Genomic DNA, 13,255 nt, shown 5'->3' on the forward strand with positions numbered 1-13,255 from the left:
TCGCATATCGGCCATCAGGCGCCCCTTTTTGTCGCATGGAGCAGCTGCAACGCTATAAGCCCTCATATGTTCGTGTTGGCGTTCGGAGGCTATCGCCTTCAAAGACGTCTCCATAAATGTTTCTTTTTCGTCCCACACACAGGCGCCCCTCTTTCGCATGCAGGCGCCCCTCTTCCGCATGGCGCGCTTCTCGAGTAGCTGCGCCCTCCTAGCCTTTATCGCCTGGCAAGATTATATTCGACAGGGTCGGCAGCATCTGCCTTTGTTTCAGATAAGGATGCCCTCCACTCTTCAGCATATCAAAAGATACTTTTCCCACGTCATTGCCACCCTCTTCGTGTCACAAGTGCCTTCATCAGTTGCGGTGTCGCCTCGCACTGCTCAGCTTTATGGCTGCCGCACATCCTTCCTGCCTCCTCTACAGATTTTCGAGGCGCCCCTTTCCATAGCTTTAGGGTGCAGCTGCCCCCCTTGCCCCCCTGCTTCCGCCGCCACTGGTGTGATGTTAGTTTGTCGCGGCGCGCCGTCTGCTGTAAGGTAATTTTACTAATCTCAGCCCGGTCCGCTCTGCCAGTCGTCTGTGCCAACAACGGCGCACACTGCTCAAATGTGGCGCCGTACTGCACGTGGAGCGGCCGTTAATTGCGTCATTCAGCTCCGGGAGTTGTTGTTGACACAGGTGAAGTTCCATGAGCCCCATCTGCCCAGGAGTGTGTGAAATGAGGAATGGGGGGGGGACGCGCTGGGGCGCTGTCGGTTTACAAGTCGTTTTCCGCGCTATCTACAGTGTCGGGCATCGCGCCAGCCGTTCTGGGGAAATTCTGAGCGAGTATCGCGTGTGTTTGCGATTCGCCATACCCCGCCCGGTAAAAATCGCCGGCCTGGTCAGGCGATGCAGCGATATGTGGTCCTCGGCCGATGGATTGCTGAGCTAGCAGCACCCAGGCCGCTGGCGGGCGACTAGCGCTACACAGGGCATTTCGCTCAATTCAGACATCATGTTCAGCTTTATACGTATATTGGAGAACAAATGAGTGCAAAGTACCAGCTGGTGAGACACGGTAATTGCTACAGCGGGAATGTTGTACAGAACTTGATTGCTCCTTTTAAAATCAATCGACATGTGCGGTCTTTACATTCGTTACTACCAACCTACCTGCTCTCCTGTTCTTGTGAGCTGCATACAAACCGACCCTTGTAACGCCTGGGCCAACCCAACAGGCACGTTCCGCGCCTCAGTTTCTCCTCAGTGATATTGATATGTTGATCAACCAGCACCGCTTCATAGCATATACGACTATGTCGCTCTTAGTGGTTATCTGATGTCCCCTGGCATTGCACATGTTTACACTGAAGCATGCCCACTTTATGGCCGAGACGTACCGCTATACACTAGTTAAATTACATATCCTTGTTTATCAAGTACCTACACTACACGCTATCTTTAACAAAAAGCGCATCTTTTTCAGCTTGTAACAATGAGTCGTTTCGTAGGGAGTGGAAGGCTTGAAAGGGCTGGAGGATATGTTCTTATCCTGAACCTCTACTTAGGTACCTATATGGGCATACACTCGTGGCATGCTGAAATTTATATGACTCTAAAACGTTAGACTCGTCATATCAACATTTGCAGGCTTTCAAATGTTCTGGCCGGCTCCTATACTCTATTAGGATGTTTACAGCTGATCGTTTAGATAAACTTCAAACTGTCGGTCTCAGACTTCCATTCGCCGTTCTCGACGCCAAAGGGCGGCAGCGCTCGCTCATTGATACCGCAAACAGTAGTCCACTCAGTGATGCGGTGGACAAAAGGCCTTTCTTAAACAGTAGAGCATTGTATGGTCACTTTTCGGATTATTCTCTGGGATAATAATATCTAACTCACAAGTCCATATATTTCGGATGATAAACTTCAAAGCATGGCATCCGAAATATATGGACTTGTGAGTTAGATATTATTATCCCAGAGAATAATCCGAAAAGTGACCATACATAACTAATTTCCTGGGAAAAAATGACTTTAAAACAACACAGTAGAGCATTCCTCGTACAATCCATTCAGTGATACGCCGAGCCGACTGGGTGGTCGGAGAACCACTCGAAGGCCCCGTGGTCGCCGGTACGCGCCCCGAAGGAGACGTCAGCTCTGACGGGGGAGTAGCGGTGCGGGCTGGGGTGCGGGCGCTCGAACCCGCTCGCCTTTTTCGCTTGGCGCAGTCCGGAGTAATGCCGGTATTCGGGCGAGGCGGGCCTATGCTGGACTTCGTGGTGTCCTGACTCGAACGTCGGGGAGTGAGGGCGCGGCGGGTAGGGCGCCCATAGTGGTGCGTACGGGGTCCACAGGGGAAATGAGGACACCTCGTTCAGGCGCTCCTCGTAGAAGCTGGTCGGTGGTTTAGCGGCTACCACGGCTCCCGGTTTGTAGAGGGATGGAGCGGCCACCTTGAGCGGCGGCCGGTGCGCTGTGACCGGGCGGGCCGGGGCGCGGGGACGGGGTAGGTAGGGCCGCCGGGGTGCCGGTCCCCTCTGAGTGTAGCCGGCCGGCTGGGGTCGGTCAGTGACCTCCTCCCGGGGGGCGGGGGGCGGCTCGGCCCCCTGCAGCGGCACCTCAGTCGGCTCAGCGGTCTCAGTGACGGCAGCAGGCCTCTCGGCCGGTGCCGCGGTAGTGCTCGTGACATCCTCGGCCGCCGCGCTCTGACGCGCCTCTCCGGACACGGGGCCGTACTCTGGGCTGCGGTACGGCTCCACGGGTACGGCCAGCGGCCCGTGGGAGTACGGCGGGTACGCCGGCAGGACGGGGCTCTGCTCGTCGGGCTCCAGCCGCCGGCCGAAGTCGCCGTCGTCGATGAGGAGCTCGTCGGTGGTCAGCTCGGCCTCCGTCTGTGTCTGGGTGTCGGGCTCGGACGGGTAGCGCGCGAGCTGGCGGTACAGCCGGCCGGCGCTGGCCGCCTCCGGGTCGGCCGTGAACAGGTGGCTCTTCTCCACCAGGCCGTCCAGGTCGGCCACATCCTGTCGGCGCAGCGCCGCCGCCGGTCTGAGCTGCCGGGCCCGGCGCGGGGTCCCCCGGGTACTGGGACCGACCGGCTCACCAGCGGAGAGGGCGGCGACGGCCACTGCCGCCATCACAGCCACCTGGTGAAACAAGGAAGGACACGGTGTTGGTATATGGACGCATTACATCACACAACCGCATTCACCACCCTATGGTGAGATGTTTCACTAGGGTGATTGAATCTGATGTAGTATCAGCACAGCCGACAGCCGTCAATTTCGATATTGATGCATCAACGAGCGTCATGCATGCAATTTGCAATGAACATCTCGATGATGCAATAGGTATGAGTTAAGTTGACCATCAATTTTTACTTACATCCCATACCGCTGGACACATAAGATAAGAATTCGCATGCTAAGATTAACTTTATAATGCAACGTTTTAACTTTACTTTCTTTGGAATTTTGAACCATAATACCAGGAGAGTTGATTACGTAAGACCTGACAGTCTCTCTCGGCCGAGGGAGCTGGTGTCACCCATACTTTTTTGGGGGGAGGGGTATTGCTCGGAACATAGTGAGCTGAAAGACGTTCTAGCCTAGACCTTAGCCGAGACCCATGGGCTTCCTGAACTGGTATGTATCCTTAAAAAAATGAGTCCCCAAAGCTGTGAATGACCTGTGTCGCAGCATCATTTCAGCAAGGATCAAGGCTATGTAAACCAGATAGAACGCTCCCGACGATATAGTGGGGACAAAAATGAATTTAGTAACCGTGACTCTGGGGGCCAAGCAAACTCAGGTACGCATATAATAACTCATTTTTCAACGAATTATTGCAGGAAAAAACTAAGACGTGTTGGACCAGTGCAAAAATGAATTGCAGCTTTCATAAACGATCCGAGATTTTATCAGACTTGCCTAAATAATATCAAAATCAAGTCCTAAACTGAACGGCCCGTGCTGCCGTTGGTTATCTCTAACGCTCTGGCCCCCAAAATCGTCACTGGCGTATCAGCCAATGAGCGTCAAGTATTGACTTACTGACACTGATTGGTGGGATTACTGCATTTGTTGTTTAGAATGCTCACGGTGCTGACAGCGCTAGCGCAAATGTCCCCACTTTTCGTAATGTTGAAAGGCCGGAGCGCACCCTCCTGGCGAGGGTGGTCGAGCAAAATAATTTTTTTAAGTGCGACGCCTGCGACGGACGTGCGCCATGTACCTCACGTCCCTGGCGCGTAATAGAAGGGAAACATGGCGGGCGCTCGCTCCTTTTTTCGTGAAAGTCCAACCCAATCAGCGGTGAAACGGCGAGGGGTGGGCACTTAAGCGATGGTCCGCGCCGCAGTGCCATCCTTTAAAAGCGTTTGGTGTTTTCATAACATAAACATCTCATTTTCTGAGAAATGACAACTAGGTAAAGGTACCTAGAACTTACTTCTAAGTATGCAAAGGAAATATTGCCAGCTTTGTGTTTTGCAGGTGTTTTGGAATTTGAAGTGACGCTCGAGTCTTTTTATGCCGTCTTTCTATTTCTTATTTTGATTTTGACGTTCAATTGTATAGAAATGACATGCAAAACCACGAAGTCATTTCGTGGCTTACTTACATAGACTCCCATACGTCCACACGAAATTGCATGAACAATATCGCCGGCTGTATCGAGGCGCCTGTCTACATAAGGTTCGTTTTTAATGCTTATGATGAAACAGGTCATGCAAAGGACATAGGTATTGAACAATGAACGCAACAGTAAGACACTATCCAATCATTAACTAATTTTCCTTTTCCTTATATTTGGTTAGAAATATGTGGTTTCTGCTTATTGAAAAAATTGCGAACTGCCCTTCAAATTAAAAAGCCAAGTGTGTGGGTATGTAGTTTATATGCGTTCCCAAGACGGTGAAGTTACAAATTCAGTCGATTGGTTATAAGTAACATCAAAGTCGTTTAAACGTCTTCAGCAGACAGATTCGATCGTTTATTCTCACTCGGAAAACTGCAGGAAATGTGTGGAAACTTGACACTCTTTACCCGGAAGTTATATTTGAAATAAATGTTCATAATGGCTGCTCGTAAAAACAGCCTTATTGAACTCTCGTTTGTATATAAATACACTCTATGATGCACAGGTATGCTTCCCAAAACGTTGACCATTCATATATTTCATTACGTCAATCTTTTCGACTGTTGGCAATCCAGCATGTCTCAATCCTTCCTGTCGCGTTTCTCTCAGTGTCGCTCTCGCTGTTCAGAGGCTCACGTCTGTCTCATCAGAGCTCGTTTGGTGCACCGTGAGGCAGTGTTCGATGAGTTACAGTCGCTGGAGTTACACCTGCAGGTGCCCGGGTTGGTCCCGTCGCCGGCCCGGGGCCTCTGGAGCCCACTGGAGCGAGACGGGCCGACAGGGAGGGGTCGCGGCCCGCCCCGGCCCGCCCCGCCCCAGCAGCGGTGAAACCGAACGGGCTCGTTATGAAGGCGGGCACACGGGAAAGTAGGGGCTATGAACTGACGAATGGCGAATGTACACTGCCAGATAAGCAGTGAAACTTTTTTTTTCAACTTACACATTACACAACCCTTCACAAAACGCATGTAATTACTTCGTGTGGCTAGCATCACATAAACTTCAGAAAGTAAAAGGGAGTAGTATTTCCGCTATCACGTAAACATGGCATGCTGGATTTTATGCAATCATTTGCAGTAGAGGCACCATTTAAGTCTGGGCTTCCTGTGTGCCTGCTTAAGCCTTAACATCCCAGAGGAGTTGGAGGCTCCTGTTGGGGTGCTCTTCGTTCTTAACCCGCGCCCCACTGGGGTTCTGTGTATAACACGCCCCACTGGGGGGGGGGGGGCTATTCATAGCCCCCCTCCCCTCCTAACTCCGAAACTACTGGGCCGATCGTCAAAATTAAAACGGCATCTGATAGTCCCGGATAAACTGTCGAGCGAAACCTAATTTCATTGACCTCGAGGTCAATGATGACGTCACAGGTCAGGTCAAAGTAAACATTATCGACATTTGGCTTGTTCACTTTTTGGGCTCTGGCTGCCGTCTTACAAGTCAAGCTGATTTTTGGTTTACACACTCGTAAAAAGATGCTTTAGATATCCTGAGGGTACGAAATTTGTACTTTGATTTTCAGGTTAGGGTCAGGTCATCATAGGTCACGGAAATCTTATGTCATAAGTCGGTCACGTGACATATGTTTTATGGTCCATTTAGGCCATAGATTTTGAATTCGGTGTCGCATGTGTCATTTGAGGTCATTTTCATCTGAATATAGCTGAGGTCAGGTCACTTTCAGGTCAAAAAAGGTCAAATTTCAGAGTTGAAATTTTTCAACAAAAAACATGTCTATCGGATGCAGTTTGAGCTCAGGAACACGATGGTGCTATTTATATTGGTGTACAATGTCAAATTCGTACAGAAAAATTGATTAGAAAAATTTGAAATTGTAAAATTTTTGCTATAGGTGATGCGTATAACTTGGCCATTTTTGAAGATATCTGGCTGAAACTTGCTAGAGTAAGTCATAAGCATGTGATCGATCATATATATTCCGTTTTTTCGAAAAGTCAAAACGTGTTTCAAAAAAAGATAAAAATAGTTATCATTGAGATATAATAGCCTTTGCTCATATTAACCCTCGCCCGTAAACGGCGATCTGCCACCTTCGCCCATGCAGGGGGGGGGGGTTGGTGCGACCCCCCCCCTTGGCGTTTGAAAACGGAGCGTCGTAGAGCTTAGCGGAAAAAACCAACGGATTGCTCTCGCCGAGATCTCGCGATTGGTGGTATATTTTTTGGTCCTAGGTCAACATTTGACCTACTTTTGACCGGTCTAAGGTCAAATTTTCGGAAAAATAGACTTTTTTCAACTTTCCGCGGCGATTGCGGCAAAACGCTGGGAGATATCGACTTGAAACCTTCACTATCGTGTTCCTTGATCAATTCTCTATCGTTTGGTATGTATTTCGTATCCCTAGCTCTAAAAATGGCGCGTTGGGAGCGCCGGAAGTCGGCAAGGTCACAGTCGGCGGCAAAAATTCGAAAAATCAAAATTTAAATTTTGAAATCTGATTGTATTTTTGGATTTGGAAGGTCCATTTGCTCCCTATAGAAGCTAATATTGCTGCATATTCCCATTGAGGTGACAAGAATTAGCAAAATAGTGGTTCGGGCGCTTTTCAAAAATAGTACCGGACGCTGTTCCTCTTGTGACGTCATAGCTCCGTGACCTGACCTGAGCCGGTCAAGTTTCTTATACCATATGATAGCCAATACTTGCCCCAACATGCATGGGAAGTTTCATCACGATCCATCAACCGATGTCCGTACCACCGGCAGGAAACCTCGGGCGTTGGCACTCAGTTTGTGAAAATCCGGCCGGAGGCTGTTCCCTTTGTGACGTCATAACTCCGTGACCTGACATGACCCGGTCAAATTTTTTTTATCAAAAGATGCGCAAGGTTTGCCCCATAAGGTACCCAAAATTTGGCGGCGCTGCGCGCCGCCGTTTTTGCACTATTTCCGAAAAACCTCAGGGGGGGTTGCACCAACCCCCCCCTACATGGGCGAGGGTTAAGTTCCAAATGGTAAATGAAATGCAAAATTCTTTGAAAAATACCTTTATTTCGTCCATTGGACTTCTTCAGGGTCACAATCATCAAACAATGCTCAGCACAACACTCCACCAAATATGTTCAAAAAGATAAAATGCAAATTTTGAATTTTAATAAATATAATTTTCGAAATTTTAAAAATTTTGAAAATTTGAGATGGTTGTTTCATAGCCCAGTCCATTCTGAGTCCTCTCATGCAAAGAAATTGGAGCTAGCTCAAAAACTGAGCTCTTGGGAGCGATTCCCGTGGTTCAATGTTTTGCGTCGAAATCGGCCGGACATGACGTCACTCTGACGTCATTTACGGCCGATCTATGATAGATACGAGGTTAAAATTGTTACACAAGGTGTCACATTGATGCAGCCGAAGGTATTGAAAGTTTGGCGGCGATACGTCAAGCGGTTTAGAAGTTATTGCAGAAAACGGGAGGGGGCTATGAATAGCCCCCCCCCCTCCCCCAGTGGGGCGCGGGTTAAGGCAGTCAGCCTATCGCCATGTAAGGCAAAAGCTAGGTAACAATAACCTATGAATCTGTCAAAATATGTGAATTACCACATATGATTCCATGTTTGATAGATATTATATAGGCATGCATAATGCATGATAACGTGGAGAACATATAGAAACTACCCATTAGAACACTTGCGATTAAAATGCGACGAGACCGTCATCTTGAGCCTTGTGGGCATCTATGAAAGGGCCTCGGGCTGATTACTTCTCAGTTCTCTTCACAAAACGCTACCCAAACCTTGCAAACATGTGCAGCTAGCTTTTTGCTGGGTCCAAGCTACTGTGTTCTGGTTAGTGCTCGTTGCACGTTGTACCCGCCTGGCGCAGTGCAGGGGTATAGGGAGCAGCCACGGGCGGCGCGGCGCGCGACCTCGCTGCTGCCGGACCGGTGGCCTCGGCAGGCGACAGGTACCGACCCGGAGCTACTGGCCGTGACGTCCGACACGAAACCCATCGCGGAAAGGACCGACCGCTGACTGGTAGCCGCACCGATAGTGGTCTCAGGTAGTACTGCGTCGTTACATGTGCCCTCTAAGTATACGATCTGTCTCGTAAAAAAAAGAGAACAACGAGCATTTAGATAGGTACTTAATCGTTTATAGCAAAAAAAGGGGAGTGAGTCGTCCGCGAGCCAATCTCTGTTGACCCTACTCGCTGGAAACTCTTTTCACATTTTATTCTTATTTTCATACAGTTTTTTGTTGGTGCTTGCCTTGGATCTCCCAATGATCTGATATTGACAGCACTACCAAGATAGTGTACAATTGTATACCAATCGTAACTGATTATTACGATTGGATCATATTTTGATCCTAAATTATATACCTATGTCTTGTTGAGAGTTTTCCATTGCTGTTCCCCGTCTTCTTTCTATGACCATCCGTTAGGAAGCTAGACAGGCGGGGGGGGGGGCAGAATCTGCCCCCCCCGCGAAGGCGCATGTGGCTGAATAGCTCAGCGGAGCTTGAGAAGTCATCTGACCTGTTGACCACCTCTCTGGATCTGCAAATGTGTGTGCTGCAGTGTGTATCCGCCTTACAACTCACGTGCACTAAGGTAATTGTGGATATAAGGTGCCACCAATATGAAAATGATTACATCATAGGCCATAATGTACATCAGAATAGCACCCAATAGGAAGAAGGAAAATCCTCACATATGTATGCAATGAATTGATCAGCACCGTTATCGACAATTTTCCTCACCATTACAGTTACAGTGACATTGCCATAGACCGGCAGTAGCTATGTGATAAGGAGTCAATAATGATTTCAACTTCCTTAAAAGGCGAGCAGCGAAATAACTTTTCCTTGTAGGACACGCGCCTCTCCATTACACGAAAATTGTATGTATTGGGCATACAATTTTCGTATAATGGAATATAGTTACAGAATAGCATTTGAGGACAACCCCCTTTTATGAGGTATTGTATTTCGTATGCAGAGATATAACCGTATATCCGTATATAGAGATGTAGTTATATATGGTTTTGCGTGGTATTCTCACCGTGAGAAGCATGGACGGCATGCCCGCTGCGCGCCTCGGGGTCGGCCGTGTGCTGTGCGGGAGCGAGGCGGGGCGCTCTGGTTCGTGAGTATCGCACCTCGCGCGCCGACCCGTGACCTGTCAGTCTGACTCCTCCCCAGTCGCCGGCACCACTGGCTGCTCTGTGGTGCGCCGGGCCCTCTCCGACACCTACCCCGCTCACCTGTAGTGACTTTCTCTGGCGAAGTCAGTGGAGCGTGGCGGGGCATCCGACGGGTCGGGGCGTGAGAGCGCTCTCGGCGGAGGACAGGGCCGGCGGCCACCTGGTCCTGCCGCTGCACCTGCAGGACGCGTCAGTGGGCGCACCGCCAGCGGCCGTGGTTCCGGAGAGCTGGGGTGACGGCTCATTTGACCCGGCCCGCCGCCCTCTCCGTGCTGTGACAGAGACTGTCTATCGGTCGCAGCTCATCCCTCGGCGGTGGGCGCCAGGAGCGGCACAGCGTGATCATGAGGCGGCCCCGGTAATAGGCACGATGAGAGGAAGTGGCCGCCCGATCCGTCCTGCCCCGTGCGTGTGAAAGGTGATTCAGTGCCGTCAGTCAGACGTGAATGGCATGAATAGCAGCCGTTTGGACAAATGGGCGACAGTAGATGTCAACAGCATTTAACAGATGTCTATTTTAGTCCAGTGTTACATCAGATGTCGAATGACAAAGGAGGTCACTTATTTATCATGTAAGCCATTTAACAGTTGAAGCAGGATAATTCAGCTGTGGAGGGAGATAACAGGCAATGATTTGCTTCAATACCTATGCGTTTACATCTCAGCTCTGTCACGAAGTCTGGCTGGTCAATACAGGCTTCAATTACCAGTTCCAGTTACAAGCGTAATCATCGCAAGAACTAAGAAGGATAATGCTTTAGTTGCTAGTGTAGACTTAGAGTACTTTTAAAGTGGTTGGTTATATGGGTAGTCGTGAGTTATGACGTTCAGAGCCTGTTGCAGATGCCACCACGAGTTTCTAGCTGTTTAAAAGATCACTCACATAGCACTACCTACTACTTCACTAGCTTCTTTCCTTCAATCGATATTTTTGGAAAACAGTGTGGCATATTCTCAGACATTCTGTACATTTTTACCTCTCCGATTTCTACTTAACCAAAAGCAAGAGTCAGGGGCGGATCCAGGAAAACTCCAAGGGGAGGGTCATGAATCGAAGTGGTGCCCCTACCTATACCCAAAATTAAAAACTCAACGGATTTCGTCCACTTCATTTTGGTGGTGCCCCCATTTTCAGTTTTTTATTTTTATTTTTTATTTTTAGTCAGTATCTTACCTCTTAGCCACAACCACATTTACCAATTGTAAGCAAGTATATATGAATGTGCTATGTGTATATGTTGTGGACGCTGAGTAATGAGTACTTACCAGGAACGTTATCAGGTAAGCAAATCGTTGTCAGTCCGACGAACTTGACCCTGGCGTCTAAAGGGTCTGTCCTTGACACTTCAGGCTTGTCAGGGGCACCAAAGTCCTTACAGGGACAGCACAAACCTGTCAGGGGCACCTACGGCCTTGTAGGGGCGCCACAGGCCCGCCAGGGGCACCACAGGCCTGCCAGGAAGCAGGGGCACCACAGGTCTAGCAAGTATACACGACAGGCCTGTCAGGGGCACAACGGGCCTGTTGGGCCCATGAGCACCCCTAGGGGCAGGGGCACCACAGTCCTTCCAGGGGCACCGCAGGCCTGTGAGGGGCACCAGCGGCCTAGCAGGGGCACCAGTCAACACAGGCCTGCCAGGGGCACCACAGACCTGCCAGGGGCACCAGAGGCCTGCCAGGAGCACCACCGACCTCGCAGGGGTAACTTGGGCCTGTCAGGGCCCAGGGGCACCACGGGCCTGTCGAGAGGCACTTCAGGCTTTTCAGGGGCACCATAGTCCTCTCAGGGCGCAGGGGTAGCAGGGGCACCAGAGGCCTGCCAGGGGCACTACAGGCCTAGCAAGGGCACCACTGGTCTATCAGGGGCACCACGAGCCTGTCATAGCCAGACATCTCAGGCTTGTCAAGGCCCAGCGGCACCACAGGTCTGTGAGGGGCACCAGCGACCTAGCAGGGGCACCAGTCAACACAGGTCTGCCAGGGGCGCCACAGACCTGCCAGGGGCACCACAGACCTGCCAGGGGCACCAGAGGCCTGCCAGGGGCACCACCGGCCTCGCAGGGGCACCTTGGGCCTGTCAGGGGCACGACGGGCCTGCCGAGGGGCACTTCAGACTTTTCAGGGGCACCAGTCCTCTCCGGGCGCAGTGGCACCAGAGGCCTGCCAGGGGCACCAGCGGCCTAGCAAGGGCACCAGAGGCCTGCCAGGGGCACCACAGGCCTAACAAGGGCACCACGGGCCTGTCAGGGGCACCTCAGGCTTGTCAGGGCCCAGGGACACCACAGTCCTTCCAAGGGCACCGCAAGCCTGTCAGGGGCACCAGAGGCCTGCCAGGGGCACCACAGGCCTAGCAAGGGCACCTCTGGCCTGTCAGGGGCACCTCAGGCTTGTCAGGGCCCAGGGGCACCACAGTCCTTCCAGGGGCATTACAAGCCTGTCAGGGGCACCAGAGGCCTAGCAAGGGCACCACAGGCCTGCCATGGACACCACAGGCCTGCCAGGGGCACCACCGGCCTTGCAGGGGCGCCTCAGGCCTGTCAGGGGCACAACGTGCCTGCCGGGGACACTTCAGGCTTGTCAGGGGCGTTACAGTCCTGTCAGGGCCCAGGGGCACCAGGCCCGTGGTGTCCCTGCTAGGCCTGTGGTGCCCCTGTCAGGACTGTGATACCCCTGATAGGCCGGTGGTGCCCCTGGAAGGTCTTTGGGCCCCCGGGCCTCAAGGGGGGGGGGGGGCCATGACCCATGTGACCCCCCCCCCCTTGGATCCGCCCCTGGCAAGAGTCATCAAGTAGCATACGTGGCCTCCTTTGCAGTTGACAAGAAAGCGGCTCGCACGCCAGTTGGGTAAACACATTGCATGTCTATGGCGATAGAAAATGGATGCCGCTGTTTCAATGGTATAAAGCGAGGCATTGTTTTGCCGGTCCTCCTCGATTGTAACAGAACCCCTCTGCACAGCTGCACGCCTGGTCACCTTCATGGCAGCCCAAAACTGCACATCCGGCAAATGGCGGGCTCGCAGTGACACGACTGATAGCCTTGTATTGTTGCCAGAGTCCCGTAACACTGCAGCCCTACCCAGGCCTTACCGGGGGCGGACTGGCAAAAACGATATGCCAAACTCAGCATAGAAAGTGCAAGCTCGTCAATAGGTTATGGCTCAATCAGAGCAAGCCGAATAAAAAACACTCTTGACTATTCTTGCCGACAATAGGCTGTCCATGACGGCTTCGGGTTTTCAACACATGATGCTATGTAGGTATGCCTAGTACCTACATTATATATTTTCCAATAGAGCATGAAAATGGCAATGCTTGCTAAGCAAGGAAATGGATTGAAAAAAAAAATTAAGTGATTTATTAATCGAGAAATGAAGCTAGGTGAGTAAAAATTCAAGCTATGCAGTGGCGAAGGAGGGGCAGACTCTTCCCGTCGATGAGGGATAAAAGGGGGCGGAGCTGGGGAGTGGCATAC

At 51.1% G+C, this 13,255-nt stretch overlaps 1 protein-coding gene across 1 annotated transcript; it reads right to left on the reverse strand.

The window, feature by feature from the left end:
* Positions 1–2,014: 2,014 nt before the first annotated feature.
* Positions 2,015–9,783, reverse strand: LOC122363334 (extensin-like). The gene is made up of 2 exons (XM_043332470.1): positions 9,640–9,783; positions 2,015–3,132 (listed from the first exon to the last, which is right to left on the reverse strand). The coding sequence occupies exons 1-2, from the start codon at positions 9,658–9,660 to the stop codon at positions 2,059–2,061; spliced, it is 1,095 nt and encodes a 364-aa protein (XP_043188405.1). The 5' UTR covers positions 9,661–9,783; the 3' UTR covers positions 2,015–2,058.
* Between the last annotated feature and the right edge of the window lie 3,472 nt (positions 9,784–13,255).

Source organism: Amphibalanus amphitrite, unplaced genomic scaffold (assembly GCF_019059575.1).
Source record: "Amphibalanus amphitrite isolate SeventyFive unplaced genomic scaffold, NRLGWU_Aamphi_draft 000616F_arrow, whole genome shotgun sequence".
NCBI lineage: Eukaryota > Metazoa > Arthropoda > Thecostraca > Balanomorpha > Balanidae > Amphibalanus > Amphibalanus amphitrite.

Coding starts and splice junctions, on each gene's coding strand:
- LOC122363334 (XM_043332470.1), bottom strand. CDS start 9,660: ATGCCGTCCATGCTTCTCACG. Junction 3,133..9,639: donor TGCCGTCCATGCTTCTCACG/GTGAGAATACCA, acceptor TTGTTTCACCAG/GTGGCTGTGATGGCGGCAGT.